General features: G+C 43.7%; 1 protein-coding gene across 1 annotated transcript in view; it reads left to right on the top strand.

Moving 5' to 3' along the window:
• Window positions 1-20905, top strand: part of celf5a (cugbp, Elav-like family member 5a) — a gene marked incomplete at its 5' end in the record, with an annotated part of 314066 nt that overhangs the window by 273306 nt on the left and 19855 nt on the right. Inside the window, one exon of the mRNA XM_083767674.1 lies at window positions 16685-16850. Within this exon, the coding sequence (XP_083623800.1) occupies window positions 16685-16850 (166 nt within the window). The remainder of the gene's footprint in view (window positions 1-16684; window positions 16851-20905) is intronic.

The following is a 20905-nucleotide window of genomic DNA, read 5'->3' as shown; positions in this document are numbered from 1 at the left end:
ATGAGTGATTTATTGACACCCGGTACAATGGGATGGATTTTGATTGACTGATAATCAATTGCTCTGAAAGTGATCCCTGTTAAAGCAGTGGTGTGGATTCTTCCATGATCTGCCAACAACGTATTATATAGTTACGGTTGTAGTTATCGTTAATTGGAATGGAAGGCCCTTATAGTCTGCAAGGAACCTGCATTTTGTCATCCTCTACCTCGGCATCCTTGTACTCTTCTACCTTAGTCAGCAACGCAAAGACTCTCGGAGGAGGTCGCTTTAATGTGACGTCTTGGAGCGAGAGTAGACAAACGGTATTAATTAGCCTACTCAGCAGTGGCTCTGGGGTAGAGTGGCTGGATGGAAACCACAAGGTTGCCTGTTCGAACCCGGGCTCCCCCAGAGTGTCGATTGCTCCTGATGTGCTGGTTGGTGCCTTGCATGATTTCCGCCACCGTGTATGAATGTGTGTGTGAATGTAAAGCTCCTTGGATAAAGGCGCTATATAAATGCACCATTTACCATTTACTTTCTTAGTTGGATTCTATAGTTTAACAGCCAACCCTACTGAGCAGAGTGAATGCCATATTGCTGTACTGTAGGTATTAAAAAGACTTTGCAAACAGCTACGCAATACCACTGCTGTTGATTATATAATACTAGACCTGTACGTGCCCATCAGCCACCGGCCTACTTAGGAACGATGCAACTTGGGAATACCCAGTGGTTTTCCCCCATGCTTTTCCCCTCTTGTCACTTTGTTTACAAATGATATTCATATGCAGGAAGTCACAGACTTATCTGACCCATAGCCTGGAGGGATGCGACTCTCTGATTGGTTCAGAAACTTCAGAGCCAGCGTTTCAAGCTAAAACTTCAAAATAAAATGTCCACCATTTCCGTTGCCCTACACCTTTAATGAACTGGTGTCCCTTAGAGTATATATGAATAGAGACGGCACCCAAAGGAAACCCTGAGGCGAAATGGACATAGTAGCCGAATTTGGTATTGCAGCGTGGGCCCAAACACACAACGCGCTGATCCGTTGACTATCATTGTGCACGTTCACGATGACACGTGAGCGCTGTTTCATATGTGAACGCGCGTGAACGCGTGCAACGATAGTCAACGGCAGCGCGTTCATGTGTTTGGGGCAAATCCATACCAGGATGCACTCTGTTCCTACCCGGAAACGCCTCATGCGCTTTAGAGCAACTTAATGCAAGTGGATGGGAGGAGAACTCGGGTGCCATCTCTATTCATATTTACTCTAAGATGTGTCCACATAAAAAATATATTTTCAACAAATAGACTTTAGACTGTAGACTTTTTTGGAAAAATCTTCCTCCTTATATATAATAATAACACCTGATGATAATGTTTTTGGGTGGGAAAAAAATCACAGCACGGCCACGGCATCTTTAATACCACTGCTGTTGATTATATAATATAGAGCTTTGACCTTTTTTTGTTACCGTTGCACAGCTTTCTTTAGGGACTATTGCTCTCTCGCTTCCCCCCCTCTCTCTCTCTCGTTCCCTCGCTCCAAAAACGTGCACTGCCACGCCACCGTGCCTAGCCTCTCACTAACCTCTGCACGTAGGCACGCACACACATGCTGTGAGTTCAACTCTGTAACCCTCTCACCAACTCTACCCTCTTTACCCCCCCCCCCCCCCTCCCCCCACAGGGCATGGCACCATCCACACACTGCAGACCCCTGGCTCTTTGATGAGTTCACTCAGCCCACGCGAGCCCCCTCCCCCCCCCCCCCCCCCTCCCCCTCTCTCTTCCCCCCTCCTCTCGATACGTGCTGCATGCTACCCTGGCTTCTCCCCTCTCTCCTCTGTCTCTCCCTCTGGGCCTCAGAGCCACACATGACTCAGAATATTCCATAGGCAACTAACGCACGCACGCAGGGACGCACGCACTCACTCACGCCCGTGTGTAAACTGCTTGAAAAAGGAGCTGAAATGAATTTAAGGTTTCAGTCCACCACCACCAAGCTAAAACCCCCTGGGCTTCTGCCACAGGGCGCTGCATAAATACACACACACAAAAAAACACTTTATTTACAGAAGAAGGAATGGACAATTCATTTATTTATTTATTTTTCCGTATTTGAATGTAAAAAGGTATATATTCTCTCTCTCTCTCTCTCTCTCTCTCTCTAAATGCCAGGATTAATTGTGGGACGCTGGCCGGGGGTCTCTCGGGGGGTTTATCCATTTCCTTCATTTTCATATCACAGCCACAGGCCCCAGTGTGAAATGTGCAAATTGACCATCCTGGAGTAATTGCAAGGCCATCTCTTGCTGCTCTCTCCAGTAAAACTCTCCGCCTTCATTACCATTCATGAAATGCAGCCCCGTCCCCAGGAAATGTGGAGAAATGCAAATGTTTAAGGGGCGGTAGTGGAGGCAGCGGTTGGTCTGCAGGGAGACCATTGTGCCGTGCGCGGGTCGGCCATGACTCTTATTTACTATGGCAGAGGCCTGTGTCGACTCATACAATCGGACGCACGTGTCGTGTGTGTGTGTGTGTGTGTGTGTGTGTGTGTGTGTGTGTGTGTGTGTGTGTTTGTGTGTGTGCGTGCGTGCATGTGAGGCTGCGTGCGTGGCTGCCTGCGTGCTCATGTGGACAAACTCACGTCTAGCACACAGACACACACTGTGTAGCAAAAGCTGTCTCTCACTGCTGCTCCCCCTCTCTTTCACTCTCTCTCAACACACCCACTCACTCCATCGCTCGTGCTCGTACACACACACACACACACACACACACACACACACACACACACACACACACACACACACGTATGCATGTCTAAGTACATGACAATGGCCAGGGATGTTGCCACAAAAACCGGAGCTGTGACTGAAAAGAGAGGCACCTATAACAAGGGCACAATAGATGCTTTACCATTAGAGAGATTCAATTACCGTTAAATCTAAGGCAGAATTTGCAGGTAATGTGGTTTCTCCGACACAAAGATTATACCCGCGTGAGTGATGGCGGTGAAGGTGAAATTCTCCTTGTATTAGTACTATGAATCACACGACGCGCATGCACAGCCCCGTAATGAATTCAGCTAGAATAAAGAAAAGTACTGTGGAGAGAAACTCTGAGGCAAAGGCAACCTTGCAGATAAACTCAACCCCAACTTATGATAAAGTAATAAGCGCACGCCAAGACAGTAATGGATTATCAGCACAGGGTTTCTCTTTCTTGTTTTAATATCGCCGCCGAAGCGTTATCTAATGAATCTGAAGACGGGCCTCCAAATGATATGCAATAATACGGATGGGTGTGTATGTGTGTGTGTGTGTGTGTGGGGAGGGGGGGGTGGAGGTCGTTCGTTATCTGTACCGTGGGGGTCCAGCTTTGCATGTCGTTTCTGTCGGGTGGAAACCTCATCATTTTTATGTCCAAAACTGTGACTTTTCAGGATTCAAATTCAAAACCGCCAAAAGTAGCAGCTCTACAAGCTTGACACGTTTTGTGTGATGGTGTAGTATGATCGAGTAGGGCCTTAATTTACGAAACTCCCTGCAACGTATGGAGATTCCGTAAGGTTTCTGTCCGACAGCGACGATATATTGGGTTCTGCCTCCCGTTCCCACAGTGGTCTGGTGGTACGTGCATGGTGCCTTGGCTGCATGTATGAGCGCTCCGCACAGCCCTCCTGATCCTCCCTGCAAAGCTGCTGCATGGGGGAATGTGCTGAAATGAGGCAATACTTTAAATGTTTCTTTTGGCGGCAAGATAAACTGCACATACTCCCCCAAAACGCGGGGGGGAAAACCCGCAGTGACAGAAAAGGGACTTTATCTCCAAAGACACACTATGTGTCCGCCTACTCTCCATATATATATACAGTATATACATTGGCCAGGAGGAGGAAGAGAGCAGATCGAGGAGAAGTGGCATATAGCATAGAATACAGACATGGAGTGAAATGGTATATATAGCCATACCCACAGAGTACAGTAAATGGTAAATTCAAAGAGCTCCTTCTCCACTACAGCTGTGGATAGGATTATAGAGTTGAGCTGACAGCCAGTAAATTGGATTTTAGTCAAACCAGGGAAGGAGGGGTGGGGTGGTAGTGGGGGGCGGACACAAATTGGAGAGTACAACACTGACAACATGCGCCAAAAAATGAGAAATGTGCTGTTTTCAAGATAGACACAGACACTGGTGTGCTCTGACAGCAGACATCCTATTTGCAAAAAGGTGATTTCAAAGCGAGGAGAGAGGCAGAGAGAGAGAGAGAGAGAGAGAGAGACAGAGAGATTCCATAACAGTATTTAGAATCAAGTGATAATTGTTCCCCAAAGTGTACGCAGTCACACGCTCAGCAATGCTGAGCGTTCATTCATCTCTGAGACTAACGTCATCTCACAGGTTCCATTAACACTCGCTAAAACAACCATATTATGGTTGAGAATCGCTGATCTGTGAGCTCAGCTCACGACGAGCGTTGTGCACTTGTAGATCTGCTATTTTCCTGCGAAAGCTTTCCCCCACAATACGGATGCTGGGGTTTAAGTGGTCAAATGTAAAAGTATCAATAATGCAACATAGAGATACAATGTGTTGCATCGCAACGCATTGTGAGCTTGTAGATCTGCTCCGAGATCCGAGATGTAGTGGAGTAGAAATAAAAGTAAAGTACAAATACCTCAAAATTGTACTTAAGTAAATGTACTTAGCTACTTGCCACCACTGGATTTGACAGTGTAGCCACCGTATAAATCCTATCGCAGGTCTTTGTTTACGAGGAGATGTGATATGAGTAACTTTCCTTCTCCATCATCTGAAGTCTCCTCATGTATCTCTCCCTCTCTCTCTCTCTCTCTCTCTCAGTGAAGAAGAGACAGCCATTTTAGCTTTGCCTAGGTCTCTAGGTGGTAGAGACTACATGCCGTGTCAGAGGACAGAGCCAGGTTGTAGATTTGAAGGCACCTCAGGCGTAGTGCCCCGGCTCCTCTCCCTAAAAGATGCATTAGACTGAATGTGAGCTGTATAAATGAGAGGAGAGAAAATGGTTCTAGTTGGATGCTAATACTGACAGCAGCAGCAGCGTGTGTGTGTGTGTGTGTGTGTGTGTGTGTGTGTGTGTGTGTGTGTGTGTGTGTGTGTGCCTGTGTGTGTGTGTGTGTGTGTGTGTGTGGGTTGAGAGGGGAGATGATGACTGTAAGGCTCACATTAGGAAACATCTCCCCCTGTTGGAAGGATTCGGTTCAGAGCGGAGCTGAAAGCGTTCTCTTGGAACGCTGCACAGCACAGCTCAGGAAATTACAGTGAAAGATTACTGCATCATTTGGCCATCTTGTTTAAATGCTAAGCTGGGGACACGCACACACACACACACAGGCTATACTGTACACATGATTTGCATGTGCCCCCCCCCCACGCCCCCCCCAAACACACACACTCAGTTTCATGCTACAAACGTGTGCACACACACGCGCACACACACACACACGCACACGCACGCACGCGTGTGTCGCGCACAGACACCAAAGTGGGATCAGAGATGAAACAAAACCTATTAAAACCTTACTGTGGAAATATAGCCTCCGAGCCAGGAGGTTACAAATGAGGCACTTGAGCTACAGTGTTCAGTCTTTGAACTTGCCTTATTGTCCCATTGTCCAATTGGGATTGTGACTATGCCTTCTTTCTTCCATTCCTCACCTCCTAGAACCCCCCCTCTCCCCCCCACCTCTGTGTCCTGTCTCCTCCTTTGGTTTTCGGCGGCCAGTTGGGCTGCGAGAGGTCACATGTGACAGTGCCGAGAGTCAGCGAGTCACAGAGCAGCGCACCACAGATAATTGCCATGTGATAAAGAGGTGATTGCCTGCTGGTACCTGGGGAGAATAATGCCATCAGGTTGCAATAAAAAAGCAGATGCCTGACACTAAATGGATGCTGCTGGAGCCCGGGCAACTTTCTTTGCTGGCTTTCATCTCCCACCCCTCTGCTTTATGCTCCCTTGTTTCTATGTGCTCCCCCGCCCCTCTCCCTCTGCCTTTCATTTCGAGAGGAGGCACGCAAAGGTTGTGACTGCGATGATGAAGACTCTGTTGAGTTCAACTCGGCTCTTTGTCTGCGGGAGACATTTGCTATCTGCCGGATAGAGCATAAATAAAGGAACCAAAATGGCTTTTGAGTTGGGATGAAAGTTAGAGAGAGCGGGAGAATAAAGAATATACATATGAAAAGTAAAATAAAAAATATTCTGCCGAGACGAGCACTCTCTGCCAGACCGCTTTTTTATTTTATTTTATCACAGCCAGTTTGTATTAACCACTCTATTCCAATATAATTACATGCTTGAGTTTCCAATTTGCTGCGTTGTAATTTGGAACGAAACATCAGTGAATGCTATGTTGTTATCCATGACAATCTGACGGCTGGCATTAAGAACTGCATTATCCAAGCCATGCGTTTGAGAGAGTGTAGCTACTAGCTAGTACTTGCAGTTGCTACAATAGCATTCACTTTCACTCCCATTATTAACCCATCCAGGCCAGCGGCTTGTGCACAGTAAAGTCCTAAGCGTTATACTTTACTTCGAAGTGTGTACAAATGGAATTGAACCAATCGGACCCTTAAGGGTACATTTGTAAACTCCAAAGACTGGGCCCATTTGGTTCCATTTGTACAGTCTTCTGAGTTATATTAACACTAAGGATTACACTGTGCACAGTGCCACGAGGCCCCCAGCAAATGGGCAGCAAGCTTATTAGAACCGGCCCTATGTCCCCTGCAGTCGCATTCAGAAGCTTCTGATTAGTGGACAAAAAAACTCCACTGGTCTGTCAGTGTATTTATTCTGCAATACTGAGGTAGATCAGACCCTTCCATCTCAAAGCCCAGCCTCGTTCACATCTTAATAGGGGGGCAGTCACGGCATCATCAAAGAAGTGGAGCCCCCCATTCCGCCGGAGTGACTCTCTAGGCCTCGTGTTTGTTTCTCTGTCATTGCTTTTGTTTAGTTTCCCATTCGCCCGCTTTCTTTTGCAACTACGGCTCAATTCATCTTATTTGGAAGGGAATGGATGGCTCCCATTTGTCACGTTGATAAAATTATGCAAATGACAAAAGGAGTTAATAGATAGCGGTGGCAAGGCACGGCGGCTAATGGATGAGATGCCAGCAGCGTGCGTTCCGTGGCAGGACAAGCGCTTTCAGGTTACCTGACAGGGGCATTGAGGGAAAATAATTGGCTTTTCCTTTGCAGGGTCTCCATGCAAATACGCGCAGAGTGGCATCCCCGTGCCTCCGCCGTTTTCCACAATATTGTCATTAGCATTAGTGCCACTGGCAGAGGAGTTTGATTTCTGCTCGCCGGAGTCGGTCTCAGGCCACGGCCATCTACATTTCCAATGACACATCGCTATGGGGTATTAAACTGACACCGAGACGGGGCAGAAAGGTTGGTCCAATTGTGTTTGTGTTTCCATACCACACAGTGCTGCATGGCTGATAGGGAGCTACAGCCTACAAAGGAATATTGATTCCCCAGATAAACCCGCTGGTTCACAACCTGCAAAAACCATTGTACGGCGATGGATTTTCTTTTCCTGAATTAGGCATACAGCATATGTTCCACAGAGGGAGAATTTAAGCTGAGTACAGGAACTCTAATGGCCTCTCTCTGTCCTCTTTTACGGTGTGTGTGTGTGTGTGTGTGTGCGTGTGTGTGTGTGTGTGTGTGTGTGTGTGAGTGCGTGCATGCGTGTGTGTGTCCATGTGTAACACAGTACTGTGAGCTGTATTTGATGGAAATTAATTTCAGCTCTTACTTTATGCTAAAGAAATAGAGAAAACAGTCGAAATGGATAAAGTAATGGAAGGTCGTTAAGTCAATATCTTTGTTAGATTGTCCACTGACTGAGTGTTATGTAGGCATGGATTGATTGTTTTATTGTGTTGTGCTATTGGGATATTTGTCTGATCAATATTTATTTTTATAGTTACATAACAACCATTAGTCCGGCATGTAATGAAACAGAAATAATCGCGACACTCGTGCAATGAATCAACCATAAGTAACATAATGACAGGCCATTATATGTAGCACTGCTTTTAATGTGAAAGAAACCAAGCCCCGGGGCATTATGTATACAAGCACATACATGCACATTCGGTCACATAAACAAATAGCCTACAACAACCAGCCCATCCACAGTCAATATTTCAAAGTAACTCACAATAACAAAACCTAGGCCTACATTTTTTTGTTTGTAGGACAGAGCTTGCCTAAAACAACATGGGAAGCATCACTGTCGACCATGATCTCCCAATTTAGAACAAACATGGGACAGTTCTCATTCTACTGCTCTGATGCCATTAAAAGATGTGTAACACTGCAGATTCTTTCAAACGTGGCCTGAAAAAACACAAGAGACCAAAAGGGGAGCAAAATGTAATTTTCCCATCTCTTTTGTACGTAGTGTATCGTGTTTTCATTTGTTGACGATTTGTATTATTGTGGTCATTTTGTATGCTATCTTGGTGAATTGCATACATAGGGTCACAATGTGTGTATCCATTTAGCTTTAATGTCTTACTGCATGTACCATAAGCTGTTTACATTTCTGACTAATAAAGTCATCAATCAATCAATCAAGTCTTCAACCGTTAAGACAGCAGACACCCAGCAACAACAGATCAGAATAACTAACCCAGCGCCCTGAGCTGCAGATGATTCCACAGGGTCTCATCTCTTTCATGAGTGCTTTTAGTCTCTGCCTTGAGAAACCTTTTTGTTCCATTAAGTTGCTTCAAGTGCTTCAACTGTGTGACATCCAGAAAGCTGTCCACGCTTTAATGAGTTCACAGTTCATCTCATTGAACAGCTTTAGGCTACTGTATAATGTATATCAATAGTTCCTCTGTTCGGTTTGTTCAACAGTCACCTCTTTCTTTCTTTAACTATGGTAGCCTTGGAGAGCATTTATCTGGGTCCGTCTCATCTCTGATCTGTATGCTTAAATTGAACATTGTCCAAAAGTGTTAGTGTTGCCCAGGCCGTAGCGTAACGGTCTGGGCACCGGACTGGTAATCCAGTCGCAGTGTGCCGCGGGTTCGACTCCCGGACCCGACACGGCCTTTACTGCATGTCATCCCCCCATCTCTCTCCCGTTTCCTGTCAGCCTACTGTCTGTCCCTTCAAAAATCAATAAAAGGCGTAAGCCGCAAAAAAATATCTTAAAAAAAAAAAAAAAAAAAAAAAAAGTGTTAGTGTTAGTAACGATAGACAGCAGACACCCAGCAACAACAGAACAGAATAACTAACCCATAGCCCTGTAGAGCTGCAGATGATGGCTCTTCAAAGTAAGTGTTACGCGCGATAACACTTTGGCAATACGGTATTAATTGACGGCGGCGGGTTAAGTGTTAATGTCAATGCGTGTTTGAAGGCCATCATCACACTTAGCATGGTCCATCCGTCATCAGGTTCCCTATTGATGTTTCCTCTTAGGCAGTGGGTTCTCAAAGTGAACCTTCTGGGTTCCTTGAGGCGGTTCTAAATGGAACCTCAATGGTCTGTAAGTCTTGAGAGTTATGGGAGTTGAAAATACAACTTTTGGAGAACCACTTAATGTGGCATAATGTTGCATAATGTTGTCTCTGTTGGGTGGGAAAGTAACGTCATATGTCCCAAACCATTACTTTTCAGGATTCAAATTTGAAAGCAGCAAAGGTAGCAGATCTACAAACTCAAAACATGTCGCTTTGTGCTATGTTTCGAGATGGTGGATCTGCTACCTTTGCTATTTGTGTGACGCTGTATGATCATTGATCAAGTAGGGAGTACATTTATGTAAAAACCCCAAAAGGTAGAATATGGAGATAAGAGGTTTCCACTGGACAGCGACGATGTCCTTCACCTGTGTGACATCCAGGAAGTGTCCTGTGCTCAGCTGTCCACGGTTCATCTCATTGAACAGCTTTAGACTATATCAATAGTTCCTCTGTTCTGTTTGTTCAACAGTCACCTCTTTCTTTCTTTAACTATGGTAGCCTTTGGAGAGCATTTATCTGGGTCCGTCTCATCTCTGACCTTTATGCTTAAATTGAACATTGTCCAAAAGTGTTAGTGTTAGTAACGATTTTTACGCGTGAATTCCGTTTGTGTCCGAGCATAGGCATGGCTGAGGCATGGTAACGCCCCGCCTGCCTGTCATTTGTCTACTGACACTGCCCGTCTTGACTGTCCTCCGAGACGCGAGGTTACTCCGTGGTGAGATTGAGAAATAAATAATAGGCTACAACAGAATGCAGCCTTGTAACTAACTTGAAAGTTTTATTTTTGTAGAAGAGGCAAACGTATTGTTTATGCCGTTTGCTTTGATAGTGTTGATTAGCATGTATTAATCTAATTATAGTAAACTAATACTATTACACTAAAAATAATAAAGATGAAGGGAAAATAGACTTTTATAGTTCAATCAATTATTCCATCAAAGCAAACGGAATAAACAATATTAGTTTGCCTCTTCTACAAAACTAAAACTTACTAGCGTTCTCTTGTATCATACCATACTACTTCTATTATTTCCCACCACAGAGTAACCTCGCATCAGACTATCCAGCATCATGATCCAGCATATCCACCTCGGAGGACAGTGTCGGTAGGCCTGGCCAATCACAGGCAGGCGGGGCATTACCATGCCTATGCTTGGACACAAACGGAATTCACACGATTTATACAGCACTTATTAATGATATCAAACGGGATCGCTGAAACTGCCGTTCACTTCCTTGTTTACGGCCCGACTAAACTGTCTCTTCTCACTGAATCTACTGCGCTGTCCATGGTTTTGATCATAACGCTGATGTTCTGTCCTCATTTCTGACTTAATCAAGCATCTTGTTTGGAATATAAATGCTTCTAGAGAGACTTTAGATATGACAGAACGAGGTAGTAACGGAAGATTATGCCTCCCCATCTGCTGGGCACTCTAGGCGCCTTTATTATGAAAGATTCCCCAGCAAAAGTGTTAAAACACCAGTTTGACACTTTTTGCATGAATTTTGTCACGTTGCATGAATTTTGTCCCCTTACTTGCAGCAGTTTAGCAAGTGGCTAACGAGTTTTGAAGCTCTGCTAAACGAGGGAATGTTATCTCATTGCGTTGGTAATATATTTGCTCATTCGTCCTGTAGGTTTCTGGTGAACCTTCACAGGCTTTTATTTTTCTCCCTTCCCGTTCCCAGAGCGTTTATTTTTGTTTTTCACTAGTTCCACAGAATGTATCAGGCTGCTGGATAATCTCTCACAGGAACAACAGGTTCCAGCAGCTGAGATGACAACCTGACCCTCCCGTTCTCTGACACACTGCACTGCTTTTCCATCTGGCATATATACCTACAGTAAAGTACAGTAGACACTCTACCACTGGTAGAGTAGTAGTAGTAGTAGTAGTAGTAGTAGTAGTAGTAGTAGTAGTAGTAGTACAATGTGCTGGTAGACTACCAGCACATTGTACTACTACTACAGTACACACTCTATACAGCACATTGTACTACTACTACAGTACACACTCTATACAGCACATTGTGCTACTACTACAGTACACACTCTACCAGCACATTGTACTGCTACTACAGTACACACTCTATACAGCACATTGTACTGCTACTACAGTACACACTCTACCAGCACATTGTACTACTACTACAGTACACACTCTATACAGCACATTGTACTACTACTACAGTACACACTAATGTATATACCTACAGTACACACTCTATACAGCACATTGTACTACTACTACAGTACACACTCTATACAGCACATTGTACTACTACTACAGTACACACTCTATACAGCACATTGTACTACTACTACAGTACACACTCTATACAGCACATTGTACTACTACTACAGTACACACTCTACCAGCACATTGTACTGCTACTACAGTACACACTCTATACAGCACATTGTACTGCTACTACAGTACACACTCTATACAGCACATTGTACTACTACTACAGTACACACTCTATACAGCACATTGTGCTACTACTACAGTACACACTCTATACAGCACATTGTACTACTACTACAGTACACACTCTATACAGCACATTGTCCTACTACTACAGTACACACTCTACCAGCACATTGTCCTACTACTACAGTACACACTCTATACAGCACATTGTCCTACTACTACAGTACACACTCTATACAGCACATTGTACTGCTACTACAGTACACACTCTATACAGCACATTGTCCTACTACTACAGTACACACTCTATACAGCACATTGTACTGCTACTACAGTACACACTCTATACAGCACATTGTCCTACTACTACAGTACACACTCTATACAGCACATTGTACTACTACTACAGTACACACTCTATACAGCACATTGTACTACTACTACAGTACACACTCTATACAGCACATTGTACTGCTACTACAGTACACACTCTATACAGCACATTGTCCTACTACTACAGTACACACTCTATACAGCACATTGTACTACTACTACAGTACACACTCTATACAGCACATTGTACTGCTACTACAGTACACACTCTATACAGCACATTGTCCTACTACTACAGTACACACTCTATACAGCACATTGTACTACTACTACAGTACACACTCTATACAGCACATTGTACTACTACTACAGTACACACTCTATACAGCACATTGTCCTACTACTACAGTACACACTCTATACAGCACATTGTACTACTACTACAGTACACACTCTACCAGCACATTGTACTACATACTGTATATACCTACAGTACACACTCTATGAGCACATTGTACTACAGTAAATATATATATATATACTATTAACTACACACTATGAGCACATTGTACTACAATATATGTATATACTATTACCTACACACTCTATACAGCACATTGTACTGCATATATACTAGTGGTGTCAAAAAATATCGATATGAATCGATAATCGATTTTAACATTAACGATGCGACTACATCGATGCACGTGTGTCTGGATCGGTCAAAATAGCGTCTGCATCGGACGTTGGTTCGATCCTAAAGCTGCGAATCGATATAATTCAACTAACTGCGGGAAAAACACAGATGTACAAGCCCAAAGCGCTGTGCATTGCGACGGATAGATAACTTGTAGATATGCTACTTCCAGCGCAGGACGGGCGCATGCTTATGATGACGCTCTATATGCATCAGCAGCCAGCGACAACAGACGAGCACTAGCACTAGCAGCATAAACCACTCGTCGTCAGACGGAATACACGCGCAGATACGAGTCACGACACAACTTTATTGCACATCTGTGCTTTGCCTTTCATCCACGCTTCTATAGCCTTTTAAATCTCATTTCCCATCCACGGGCACAAGCAAAGTGATCAGCAGCTTCCACCCGATCTGGATGGTGGTGTTGTTTCTGACAAGGGTAGCAACTAGTTAGCATGGGAGATAACATTAGTTTAACTCTGGTCCATATCGTTAGAAGGAGTTAGAAGGAGTCCTCCTTAATAACTCTATGGTCCATCCGTTCCCCAACCCTCACACTCGATGCTGTGTTTACACGGGCAGACACAAAGACGAATGGGAATATCAAAGTACTCAGAGAAGCATTATAATAATATTATCACTATTATTATTACTACTTTTTTAATTGCCTATGCTTATGTAGTCACTATTCATTCATTGATTCACTCGTATCCAAATCCATTTGAAAAAAAAGCTCACTGATCAGGTCAAATAGGCCTATTGATATGCGATTAAAATGTGATTAATTGAGATTAATTAATCACAAATCCTCCAATTAATTAGATGTTTTTTTAATGAAGTCCCAACCCTATTCTTTATAGATCTAGCTTCAAATTAAAAATCTAAAAAAGGTTAAATGTGTCAGATCGCACCGTATCGAATCGCATCGAATCGCCTCAAATTCCACAAAATCGAAATCGCATCAAATTCCACCGAATCGAATCGAATTCGAATCGTTCTGTGTATAAATGTATCATCTCTGAATCGCATCGTAGCCCATGCATATCGATACGTATCGAATCGTCTTGTAAAGGAGAGATGCACACCCCTAATATATACCTACAGTAGTGGCGCTTTGGCATGGGGGTCAGATCAAAATATGGAATGAATTCTGTACTGGCCATATTCATTTTCGGGCCTGTTGAGAACTCGCCGTCTGCGGTCGCAATTACCCACACAAGAGTACTATGCAGGGACACTCCCACAATGACTTTTTAGAACATACTTTTACAATTTAACTGCACTAACATTTACATACTTTGCCCTAGTACAGATTAAATCAAATGCAGTGGCGTGCACAGATAGACACTAGGGGGTGCTAGAGCACAACCTTCCCTTGCCCTCTGGACAGAAATGTGCCCTTTTGAAGAAGAAAAAAAAGTACAGTGTACAGTATGTGCAGTATGTGGACCATGGTGACATTGATCAATTCTTGATAAAAAAAAGCTTCTAATATATTATTTATGCCCCAAAATCTATAAATCTCACACTATTAAGGCAACCGGCCGATTCCATGTGCTGCAAGGTGCCCATTTCTCACTTGAGTACCTGCCCCTCTAAATGTCTGTGCACGCCACTGATCAAATGCATAATATTAATAAACTGAACAATAAGAAAAGAACACCACCCACGCACACACGCCAATACCAACTCCCCTGACCTCATGGTACAGCCTGACAAGGTCTGAGAGTCAATCAAGGTGATTGACATCAGCTGGGGTCCCCTGGCTAGATTGTGCGCTCCACACTGACACACCTCCTGGAAGTAGACCTCGAAGTGGCCACTCGCACGTTCATGTGCAGCAACGTGCTGGATATGTCAATTAATTTACTTGGACGTCATGTTTATGTGGTTTTCAAACATCTCAGCTATATGTCAGCTAATAGTCAACATTATAAAATATGGTTAAAGTGTTTAAAATGATTGTGATGCTGTAGTAACATATTTTACTGGGACCCCCTGGAACCCCCCCGAGGACCCCTGTGTGTCCCCGGACCCCACTTTGAGAACCACTGGTATAAAGGGTTTAAGTAGTTAAGAAATGAGCTCAGACAAACTTAGATCGTGCTTTTTGACATTTGAATTGTCCATTGAGTGGGTCAAAAACAAAACGCTGTTCACCACCTGGTAAGTCACTAATGCTCATTTTAAGACCGTACCAAGCATTAGTGTGGACCAATTACCGTATATGAAGATAGGTTGAAAATGTCCTTTAAATGATACAAACAGAGCCTGTCCTTAATCAGTAGGCCATATTAGTAGAACTAAGCAGTCGTTTGATGTACAATGAAGCACATTACATTAAAGACATGAGGCACTCAAAGTAAGTCCATTGTGTAATGCTTTAGAGTTTAGACGTGTGTGTGTGTGTGTGTGTGCGTGCGTGCGTGCGTGCGTTTAAAGTTACTGTCAAAATGAGCAGATCTACAGTTTTGAGCTTGTGGATCTTTTTAAGAGTTGGTCAGATTGAAATTCTGCTTTGTAGCCTAAATATGTTACCTGTGTGGTGAACCAATGCAGGTAAAGTGAGACCTTTTGTTCAATGGTAAAGATTTATGGTCTGTTAGAGAAGAGACAATCTCCGGTGCATTCATTTTGTGTAAAAACAAAACAAACCAAAAAAAAGCAATCCAAGCAGTATCACTGAAAGCCAGCTAAGGGTTTGGTTTTAGTCTGAGGAAAAGAAACAGCATAAATGTAAACTGTGGATGAGTGTCAGGCTACTAGTGACAAGGATGACAAATGAAACCAAGCAGCGCTGGTAGAGGAGAGGCCAGAGCAGAGGTGAGAGACGTCAGCGGCTTCACTGTGTGCACAACCAAAACATGCTGAAGTTTCACAATTGGAAAGGAAAAATGCATCTTCTGCTGCAAACTTTCGTTTTTTTTTCGTCAACACCGAGATACTAAAAAGCCTGATTTATACTTTGTCGGTGTCACATACCGAAGACATAGCCGATATATAAGCTCACAGCGCTTTGCAATACGACGCATGCGGCAGATTGCAGATCGGCTATTTTCAGCGGCGGAGCCGTAAGCGCACACCAGACTATAAATCAAGCCTAATGTGCATGTGTCAATGCCTTGATTTGGATGGGCCTCGACAGACAGCTATTAAAATGTAACTGCAGCGGGTGACAGATTCACTAAACATAGGTTGACAAGCTTCTCTTTTCTTGTCTTTCTTTTATCACTCTCTACTTTCCTCTGTACTTTCCATCCGTCCGTGCACATCACTCCACCTCACCACGCATCCCTCTCCCTCCATTCTACCCTCAATCCACCTCACCACGCATCCCTCTCCCTCCATTCTACCCTTCCCACATCTTCTCTTTCCCCTTCGTCCCACTTCCTCACCTTTTTTATGTAAATCCCACCCTCCCCCCCTCTCCTCCATCCATCCCCTCCGCCACCCTCCTCTCTCTCCACCCACCTCTCTCCTCCATCCATCCCCTCCACCACCCTCTTCTCTCTCTCTCCACCCTCTTCTCTCTCTCTCCACCCTCCTCTCTCTCTCAACCCACCTCTCTCCTCCACCACCCTCCTCTCTCTCTCCACCCACCTCTCTCCTCCATCCATCCCCTCCACCAACCTCTTCTCTCTCTCTCCACCCACCTCTCCGTGTCCATCTTCTTCAGCTCATGCAGCAGCAGGCAGCCATCATGGCAGCGAGTCACGGTGGTTACCTTACGCCCAGCGTGGCCTTCCCCACCACACAGATCCACCAGATGGGGGCGCTCAACATCAACGGCCTCCAACCCAGCACCATGAACTCGGTGTCGGGCGAGTTCCATCAAGCCCTGGGTGAGCACCGATCGCTTTTGTTCCTTTATGATTCATGCACTGTAGAAATCGTTAAAAGTATAATAAAGGAACCCTTTGGTTTCTGTTTGTACACTTAACGCTGAGGAGTTTTACAATGTACCTCTTGAGTGTGTCTGTTTTTCTGTCTGTATACTGTATAGTGCATGATGCACCCGTGCGGCATGCTAGTGTGTGCGCATGTTTGTGTACATGTGTGACTGAGCGTGTGTGTGTGAAAGGCAGAGATTCATCTAGTGTGTTTTTGTTTTTATGATAATGTCGTGAGGTGTGTGTGTGTGTGTGTGTGTGTGTGTGTGTGTGTGTGTGTGTGTGTGTGTGTGTGTGTGTGTGTGTGTGTAGAGAACACAAGCTGAACCAAGGCCAAAATAAATAGCAGATTTAGTGCCTTTAGTGAGAGAGAGAGAGAGAGAGAGAGAGAGAGAGAGAGAGAGAGAGAGGGAGAGAGAGAGAGAAGAAACACATTGAATGGGATTTGCATGTTTATGTTGTTTGTGCACAAACTATTCCAGGGTGATAAAAGGGAATAGGGAGTATCAATAACTACAGTGCAGTTTGCAGGTACGGCACAGCGCTAATTTCCCCCACCCCCCCCTCTGTATTCTGACCTTGTGCTTTGAAGTGCATGATCTGCATGCATTTGGTTGCGTTTTCCATAACAAACGCTGCCATCATGCTATGCAGATGCATTACAGAGGAGAAGGGGAAGGACTTTGAGACGTCTACCCCGCCGCCGCATAGCATTTGCTGATTCAGCGATACATTTTCCTTGAGACGCAGGAAACTTCCGTCGACAAAAGCCTGCACTGAAATAAATAATACAGTAACTGAGACTTTGTTGTGTTCTGCTCACCTACTTTGTCAACATAGCGGTATTGAGGTTTTCTTTTCCTTGGGGGAGGGGGGTGGTTTGCGGGGTGATGACTTTGGTAACTTTTAGCCAATGAGTGTGAGAGAGCCGTCATTGTTGCACATTTTATCACCAGTAATCATCCTTGAACTCCAACGCCTTGCTGCAGTGAGTGTCTTACTGTCAGTGGTGGAAAAAGTACTCAGATGTTTTACTTTAGCTAAGTAAAAGTTAAAGTATCAATACTGCAATATAGAAATACAAGTAAAATGTACAAGTAAATGTCCGGAATTCAAAATGTACTTGAGTACAAAGGTATCGACATCAAAATGTACTAAAAGTAAAAGTACTCAGTTTGTAGATTAGCCATTAGCAAATGGTCTCAATATGGGCTGAAGTGGTTAGGTTTTGTAATAATAATCAAAATCTACAAAGTAACGAGTAACAATAATTGTACACTAATTGGATCCAAGGTGTAGTGGAGAAGAAGTGAAACTATTGGAAATCGGAAATACTCAAGTAACTTACAAATACCTCAAAATTCTACTTACTTACAGTACTTGAGTAAATGTACTTTCCACCACTGCTTACTGTTGTGTTTCATCAATTGCCGTTTGCTCTGTGGATGCTCCCTGTGGAATAGAAATACTGTCTCTGGTCGGAATTCTCTTATAAGCTAAATAAATACACAATAAATATTCTACTCATTGGGCACAAAAAGGCTGTAATCATGTGGTTAGGTGGTGAAAGGTTAATGTTTGTTATTAACCGATAAGGCGTGGTGCAGTTACTTAGTTTACACAATATATTTATTAACTTTAAAATGTATAAATAAATACATTCCCGGGTACATGTACGGTGTCTCAACTGTCTCAGGAATATACTCATGAATACAAATTGTGTTTACTAGTGGTTAGAGAAGAAAGGAAGACAAGCCCCTTTATGTGGTTATTGTGAAAGATGTACCAGTAAAAGATCATAAAGAAATTACTTGTTTTGTTGAACAAGTTACACAGTATGACTTTAAATTAATTCTCAGGAACGTGCTGTGTAGTTTCAGGAAAGATGTTTCCACTACAGAATACTAGAGCAGTGGTTCATGCTGAGGACCCCCAAATTGATTGATTTATTCGACCGCGGATCCCCATCTGAAAATGTTTTGTTCCAAAAAAGAGAAGATTGAAAAAATATTTAAAGATTTTATAAAATAGCAGCTCTACAAGTTCACAGTGCAACAATTTGTGGTGCGCTGAAAGCTTGTAGAGCTGCTATTTTTGCATGGCCAACATTATAAATGGATAAAGTGGTTAAAAGTTGGGTTGTCACGATCTGATCATGTGATCGGAAATCGGGGCCGATCACGTCATTTTCAAATGATCGGAATCGGATCGGGAGCAAAGAAATGTGATCGGGACATCCCTAGTATAAATATCATATCCAAATCATGATATTAGACTGGATATTTTCTGTGATTTTGGATATTGTATACTGTTGTGATATGGCATAAGTGTTCTATAAAAATATAAATATCGGATCGGGAAAAATCGGTAGCGGCAGATCGAAAATCCAAGGATCGGAATCGGGAGCAAAAAAACGTCATCGGGACATCCCTAGTTAAAAATATTGTTAACTACTTTTGCCGGGGACGCCCTGGAACCCCATCCCCCTCAAGGACCCCCTGGGGGTCCCGGAGACCCACTTTGAGAAGCACTGCTCTAGAGGTCATTAAGTATACGTCTGTTCAGCGGGGCCTATCCCCGTTCTCTCCCTGAAAGCGTGTACAGCCAAATGCTTCCCCCAACATGATGGAACATGCCAATATAAACACATGCTGTATATACATCCGTGCTAATTTCCAAAGTCAGGCGATATTTCCAGAGAGGATGGCCATTTGTCAAATATTTACAGTGATGCTTTTAGTGCAAAGTGTGCACTTTTGTGTAGGCATAATCAATCACAGGCAGTGATTAAAAGTGGAGCTGAGCTTAGCTAAGAAGTCTCCTTTTTTGGATTTGATAGAGTGTGACATTGTGGGTGTGTGTGTGTAGGCCCTTGCTCCATATGCATACCTGGGCTCTGCAACACAACAATGATGATGAAAGATGGTGTAACCGAAATGCACAGAACCGTCTGCATGTGCTTGTGTCCTCTGAGTCTTGCTTGTGTACAGAGAATATATATCTCTTTTGAACTGTTGCCCAACCAAACTGCAAAATCAATGCTGTAATCTAAGGTAATAGTATTGAATCATGTCAGACATTCTATTGAAGGCTAACCTTTACCAAAGGTCCTCGCGGTAACACACAGCGAGGGGAAGACTGATCCATTAGATTCATAAACAAAACAGCTTTTGTATGGATGCATTGCAATCAATGGCGTATCAATCTCCAATGCCTAGGTGCTTAATGAATTTGCCTGTGGAACTGAGAAGTTTGTGTGAGCGTGTGTGCGCGCGTGTGTGTGCGTGCATGCCTGTGTGGCTATGTTGAAATATAGGGCATTAGTACCTTTCGACACGCCTCTGTGTAAGCTACGGGCGACTGATAACCTTTTATTATTGAATGTGATACATTATTAATCCTTGTGAGAAAGCACGGCTTCTTCTGAATTTTCAACGACCACAATAAAATATGAAATGTTTTTTTTCCCTCTACTCGTTCATTTATGTGCAGCTGCCAACAGCAGGCAGCACAGCAGCGCTAGCTCTGTGGAGTTACTATAGCGCATCGTCGCTGTCGGCTGGAAACCTTGTTGTATATATAAAATAAAATAAACGTTACTTTTCAGGAATCGGAACAATGTTTTTCAGAAATTATGAATGCGACGCGACACATTGTGAGCTTGTAGATCCGATATTTTCACGAATTTTGCTCGCCGCTCTTGTATGATGAAGTAGGGGATTAAACGATGGAGGGAAAAAAACGTAAAAAGTAAAAATTTGGAGATACAAGGTTTCTGTCTGACAGCAATGACATGCAGCTTATTTCCCTCGCTCCGTACTTGTGGACATGACTTATTTAGAGTTCATTGAAGAAGTGCATGCCATTACTGGCAAGGATGTCTGTTTAAGTAGGCTGAGAGACTCTATAAGCTACTCAGAGAAGGTGGGACTCCTGCCCTGAATAACGTGTCATAATATCATGGTCTGGAGGTGCTCATTGCTTTTCTGCCATCGGAAAGAAGTTAA

This window comes from Protomyctophum parallelum, assembly GCF_964188405.1.
Source record: "Protomyctophum parallelum genome assembly, chromosome: 6".
Lineage (NCBI taxonomy): Eukaryota > Metazoa > Chordata > Actinopteri > Myctophiformes > Myctophidae > Protomyctophum > Protomyctophum parallelum.
This window is presented reverse-complemented; position numbering and strand designations above follow the sequence as displayed.